A 6,933-nucleotide genomic window follows, 5' to 3' on the forward strand; every position below is an offset into this window, starting at 1 on the left:
CGCCCGCGTGGGGCGGGAGATGTGACTGGCGCGTCCCTTTCCAGCGGCGTTCCCGGTACCGGGAGCCGCCTGGGCCACAGGGATCCGCGCAGTCTGGCGCGACTCACCCGCGCCCTGACAGGGATCCACCTATGCCCTGACAGAATCACACGATATCCTGAGCTGGAATGGACCCCTAGGGATCATCAGATTAGGGTCCAGAGAAGAGCAACGAGGCTGGGGAAGGGACTCGAGCACAAGTGCTATGAGGAGAGGCTGAGGGAGCTGGGGGGGGTTTGCCTTGAGAAGAGGAGGCTCAGGGGGGACCTTATCACCCTCTACAACTCCCTGAAAGGAGGTTGGAGTGCAACTCCCTGACAGGAGGTTGGAGTCAGGTGGGGGTTGGTCTCTTCTCCCAGGCAACCAGCAGCAGGACAAGAGGGGACAGACTCAAGCTCTGCCAGGGGAGGGTTAGGTTGGATATTAGGAAGAGAATTTTTACAGGGAGAGTGATCAGGCATTGGAATGTGCTGCCCAGGGAAGTGGTGGGTTCACCATCCCTGGAGGTTTTCAATACAAGGCTGGATCACTTAGTGCCATGGTCTAGTGACCACAGTAGGGTTGGACTTGATGATCTTGAAGGTCTTTTCCAACCCGGTTGATTCTGAGTATGTGATCAGTCCAACTCCTGTCATAGGACATCCCAAAATCCCACTCTGTGCCTGAGAGCATTTTCCAAGCGTTTCTTGAGGTCTGTCAGGCTTGGGGCTGTGACCACTGCCCTGGGGAGCTGTTTGAGCATCCGAACACCCTCTGGGGGAAGAACCTTTCCCTAGTATCTAACCTAACCCTCCCCTGACATAACTCTTTGCCATTCCCTCAGGTTTTGTCACTGGTTACCAAAGACATCAAACAGGGACAGGGATCCCCAGGCCTGGCAGCTCCCACCTGCTGGCACAGCAGCTGCTGACACAGTGAGCTGTGGCTCTGCGGAGAACAGTGTGATGCCTTTCAGCCTGCAGATCCCAAAGGCTCCATGTCTGAGGCAGCATCACCTTTGTCCCGATCAGGTCTGAGGGAATGTGTGGGAAGAGGTGGATGGTGTGGTTTGAGGGGATGAGAAAACATTCTGGGGAGGTTTCCAGGAAGCAAATTGTTTTCCATGTTTTCATTTTCTATAAATACCACATGCACAACATTTCCATTTCCCCTTGGTATTTTAAGGGCCAGAATATTTACCACAAATTCACACACAGATGAAGCATTTCAATCATAGAATCAACTGGGTTGGAAGAAACCTCAAGGATCATTGAGGCCAACCCGACCACGGCACTAAGTGTCACATCTAGTCTCATCTTCATTCATGACAACCTGAAACAGGAGTTTTGTTTCCCTTTGCTTGGATTCCAGTAGCAGCTGAGATGTTGGCTGTGGTAGCAGATGACAGTGGCAACAACTCCCTGTACCATTACATGCACTGATGGTAAGAGGTAACACTTCACAGCTCTGCATCCTTCTCCTGTGCAAACCAGGGTCACACCTCCTGCCATTCATAGAATCATCAAGGTTGGAGGGGACCTCTAAGTTCAAGTCCAACCATTAGTCTATCACTGCTGTAACCCCTAAACCATATCAATTCTTGCCCTTCCACTTCCTCCCCATGCCACAGCTATCCTGTTCCTGCCTTTCTCATCACTGCTAGGCTGGGCAGAGTCCCTTAACTCTGTCCATATCCTCACACCATGGTCAGCACCTGCTGCTGCTTTCCCCTGGAAGCCCCTTCCCACACCACCAGAGGGGTGCATGGCACTATTTGGGCATGCAGAACCCGTTATAAATTACACAGAAAGACTATAAAATCATAGTTCTGTAGCAATGTGTCAGGGCTGAGCTATGGAATTAGAGCACACAAGATAAACAGTAGGTTGTGGTATCTAAAATTAAAGTTATAATTTAAGCTTTTGCTCCAGCGTGAATAAGGGAAAATGTTTTCTATGTTTAGACTTCCTAGGATATTGTTTTATTGCATATCCTATTGTGACATCCTGTGGTTAAACACAGTATTACAGATACTCTCAAAGCAGAGTCTTGACACTGTGGTTCATTCCATATAATCTAATTTTATGTAACAGTGGTAATTCATACCTACAATACCTATTCAGTTTGGCAAACTAGCTCTGATCTTCTCCAAAGACTTCTCCAGGATAAGAAATGACCTTAGATCAAACAATATGAGATACTACAGATATTTGTCCTGCGTTGGCCAGAAATTACACCTGTCCTTTCTTATGAAAGGCCTACAGCTCCAGGTGTTGATTGTTTACATTCTATCCCTGTGAAGGAGCATAAATCTGCATTTCCTCCTCAGGCAGCATATGTACTCCAAGGATTCAGCCTGTTCAAAGAGAAAGAAGAGACACACAATACTCTCTACACAAATGCAGCACCTCTCAAGGTTGTATAAAGCATTTACTGCATTTATGCTTAGGTCTTTTACAACATCATCAAAGATGATTTTGCCCAGGTCAAAGAACTCTGCATCCTCTGCTCTGCAAACTGCTCATCCTCCCACCTCAGCAGAACAACGTTGGGGCACTCATAGCTGCAGGGGATTGAAGGCACTGCAATTACCCTCCAGTTAGTCCTAAGCCACCACTCCAGCCCAGCAGCCCCAGCATGCAGAGGAATGGCTCCAATGACACATGAAATTGAGGTCTTGACCCCCTGACATCATCAGTAAGCCTTGGCATTTTTCTCACAATTAGCTGGATAAGAGGTCTCCTTAGATCCCAGCTGGGGAATTAGCATTGTTCATTAACAGCACATTTCCCTTTCATCAACCTACAATATTTCAGGCCTCAAGCTAAGCAGCTGGATATTCATGCAGTTTTAAAGAGCCAGGATAGCTGATCAGGATAATAGATGGAGCATTATCTGTTATGACTTCATTTGTTTGAGCTTTTCAGGAAGACAGCAAGAATAGCCTCCCTAGACAATGCTGCATTTTGGCCTCACTCTCATTACATGAGACAATTAATGCTACTTTCTTTGCCTTCCTTTTTTCCCTCAGCTGCAAAATACACAACTCCAAATCTAGGTTTCTGTCTAAGGGGCAATAAATGATGAAAATTCTGCTGCACATGTCTCTGTGAGCATTCAAAGAATTGTTCAGGCAGAGCCTAGAAAAACTAGGTATGGATTATAAATCAAGTACTTCCAGTGACATTCAGTAACCAAGAGGCAGCTAACATGAAACCTGGTTCATGTTGATGTTGCTTGTCACACAGAACACTGCACTGTGTGCCAGTTCACTTCCAAAAGGATTGAGACATAGGACAGTAGCTTGTATTTCAGATTTTCACTTTGGGAGACTCATGATTCAGACTTTGCATGATCTATAGTGCCTGTTTCATAGTCATTTTAATCTTCCTACCACTATTCCCCAGTTTGCTCCACCAAAAGTTTTTCATAGTATTAAAGTTCTTATTCCTAATACAGGAGCAAATCACATTGGCTTGGAAAAGGTAGCAGTTTATTGAATGCATAAGACATGATGATACAAAAATAAGTTAAGCGCACGAAAAATTTTCAAGAGTTAGAGAAAATATTCACTTGAAAAGTAGACAGAAGTTTGATCCTGATGTGAAGAGCCTCTGTCATCTGCACCTGAAAGACATAAGAATGCACTGTAAGAGTTACAAGACTAACTTTCAGTCACCAGGAGAATCAACATGGCAGGGAAGGGCTTGGGCCAATTAGTTCAATTCAGATGCTTTCTATGCTTTCTCAGCACTCTGGTGATAGACCATTTTCCCAACACTTGGCCAAGCTTCACACTGTGCAGGTGGAAGACCAACCTGCAGTTACAACAATTTGATGTCTATATAACTACTTTAATCGTTACAGTATGGAGAAATAGAGATTTACTTGTTCTGTCAGAACATTTAAGCACTATTTGTCTTTTCCCCTTCTGATACCTGTTGTGCTGAAGATTCCCATTAGATGGCACTCCAATTGCTCCTGGGGACTGGAAGGCGTTGTGAGAGGCTCTCATCATTGCTGCATACCTACAAACAAACACAACCAGGCTCAGCACCTCTACACTCTGCCTGTAGTTTCACTCTTCCATCCAGTTTAATCACCTGCATCTGTCACACGAGTCTCACAGCCCTATTGCACAGAACAGTGAAGGTGCATCTGCCTGTAAGAGACAGGTTTTTATTAAAATGAAGTTGAACTTGGCTTGTTCTTGATTACTTCAAGGTGTTGGGCAGAGCTTTGGATTCTAGTATGTTAAGGGGCTGGAATGGACCTCAGAGCCCAACCTCCCACCCTGGGCAGGGACACCTCCCACCAGAGCAGGTTGCTCAAGGCTTTAGCCAACCTGGCTGTGAACACTGCCAGGGTTGGGGCAGCCACAGCCTCCCTGGGCAGCCTGTGCCAGTGTCTCACCATCCTCACAGGGAAGACTTCTTCCTGATATCTAACCTAAATTTCCCCTCTTTCAATTTATACCCATTGTATTTGGATCTAGACTCCAAAGGGGACTTAAGGTGGCTACTGCCTGTTCTCACTTAGGAGGCAGTGATGCAGGTTAAGCTTGAAAGAATTTTTGGAAAGCATTTGACAAGCTTTTCTCTTGGCTCACAGGAATTAAGCCTGTGATACAAAGAGGAAGTAGTGGCTATTTTATTGATGAGACCAGTAGTTTACAGAACTCCCTATCTGTCCAAGCTCCCCTCCATGCCCTGACAGCAGCTCTGAAATCTCAGCCTGAGCTGAAGCACCATAAATACTTACCCTGCCTTGGAGCTGGGGTGGCTCCTCCCCTTACAGTCGTGATCCAGAGGGTGCCGATGTTTGATGCAGAAGTTGCCACCACACTGTTCACACAGTACTTTCATCATCTCTTTCCTTTTGCAGCCTGGCTTTAAGCATTTGTTTGTGAAGATCTAAATAACAGAGGACAGACAGTTGGCAATGCTTCCTTTCTGTGAGCAGCTTCCCAAGCAATGACCAAGCTGAAGCTTGAAGTGTCCTTAGAATTCAGATGACACCGAGCAAACCTCTACACATTCTGCTGTCAGAAGACCTAACTTCATAAGCATTAGGAAGGCAGTTCACACTTCAACAGCAGTTTCCTTACCCTCTGCTTTTGCTGTGCTGGATTGTATTTGCAGTCCTTATCCATGTGGGCCCCAACAACAACATCTGGTATTTCCCCCTTCTGCACTGGGATAGGAGCATTACAGAGTGGGCACACTGGGACCTGCACATTCTGAGAACAGACCACACAGATTAGAATCACAGAATCATTTTTGTTGAAAAAGACTTCAAGCCCAGCTCAATTATTTTTCTGTCCTTGCCCTTCTCTTACCTGTGGGTGACAGAAGTGTATTTGTATTTCATGTTCACAATTACTAATTTACTCATAAATACTAAGTGTATCTTATTTTTGAAGATACACTTCACAAAGGTAATGGCAAATCATTATCCAAAACTGTCAGACATGCTTTGTCAAATCAATTTGTAGCCACATATTTGGTAAGTTGACTTTAAATATCCTCTGAGTTTTCAGAAATTACAGCTTTTTGACACTCCAAAGCCCAAGTCTAGGCCAAAGTTTGGCCCCACTTGTTCTATTTATTTCTTCTGTAGTTTCATGTTTGCTTCCTACAACTTAAAACTTTCTACAGTCCAAGTCCTTTAAGTCACAATACATTACTTAAAATATCAAGCACTCCACTCTGGGAGGACAGAGGGGAAGTGAAACAAACTAGAATCTAGCAGTACTGACCTCTGAAGTGTCACGTTTCTATGTATTTGCAATTCAGCTATATCATTACCTCACATCTTGTGGTTCTCTCATCTGTCTTTACTGAAATCATAGATCTAGGTTCAGAGCAGTCCTTATATATGACTTGGCAATTCTGCAGGGTGAACTACTGTCTCATGTACAGGAACTTACTTTCTTGTAGGCTGAGCTGCACCTGTGGTCATCATAACGGATGTGATCTTTACAGAAGACTTCCGCACATGCATCACATTTCAGAGGAAGGAAATCTGGGAGAAGAATGACAACAGAAAAGAGATTTTCATAGAGCAAAGCTGCCAGCTCTAAGGGCACTCACAGAACACTACAAATTAATTCTAAATGAAATAGTTTTTGTCTAGTCCAACTATCTTTAAAAGTTGATAAGAGGACTGGAGCATCTCCCCTACAAAGACAGGCTGAGAGAGTTGGGGCTGTTCAGCCTGGAGAAGAGAAGGTTGTGTGGAGACCTCAGAGCAACCTGCCAGGAGCTGAAGGGGCTCCAGGGAACTTGCAGAAGGACTCTTGGTTAGGAACTGCTGTGACAGAACAAGGAGTAATGGATTCAGATTGAAAGAGGAGAAATTTAGGTTAGATATCAGGAAGAAGGTTTTCCCTGTGAGGGTGGTGAGACACTGTCCCAGGTTGCCCAGGGAGGCTGTGGCTGCCCCAACCCTGGCAGTGTTCACAGCCAGGTTGGCTAAAGCCTTGAGCAACCTGCTCTGGTGGGAGGTGTCCCTGCCCAGGGCAGGGGGTTGGGACTAGATGATCTCTAAGCTCCATTCCAGCCCCTTAACACACTTTGATTCTATGATTCTAGAGAGAGCATGCCATCTTTCACAAGTACTTAAACTAAAAAAGCAAGAGTGATAAGTTTTCCCTTTTTTTATCCACAGTGAAACACAAACCATAAGCACCTCAGGCGCTCCTCAAATGCAGAAACTTTAGTGAGTCACTAGTCAGGAGCTAAGAGCCAAAGTACAAACCCAAAGCCCAGCCTCAAAAGCAACTTTTAAAGAACTTTATTCTTTAAAGTAACTTCTAAAGAACTTTCAAAAGTGAAGCTCTTTAAAAGCAACATTTTAAAAACTTTATTTTTCAATAAACATCCCTTAACAGATTAATAGATAAAAGAACAAAAC

At 44.9% G+C, this 6,933-nt stretch overlaps 1 protein-coding gene across 1 annotated transcript; it reads right to left on the reverse strand.

The window, feature by feature from the left end:
* Positions 1-3,906: 3,906 nt before the first annotated feature.
* Positions 3,907-6,042, reverse strand: ZFAND2A (zinc finger, AN1-type domain 2A; the record flags this gene model as incomplete). The annotated part of the gene is made up of 4 exons (XM_009077254.1): positions 3,907-4,046; positions 4,780-4,931; positions 5,126-5,257; positions 5,948-6,042. Coding segments are annotated over 4 exons (519 nt in total), but the record flags the coding sequence as incomplete, so codon positions are not given.
* Positions 6,043-6,933: the final 891 nt, after the last annotated feature.

This window comes from Acanthisitta chloris, unplaced genomic scaffold (genome assembly GCF_000695815.1).
Source record: "Acanthisitta chloris isolate BGI_N310 unplaced genomic scaffold, ASM69581v1 scaffold35356, whole genome shotgun sequence".
NCBI lineage: Eukaryota > Metazoa > Chordata > Aves > Passeriformes > Acanthisittidae > Acanthisitta > Acanthisitta chloris.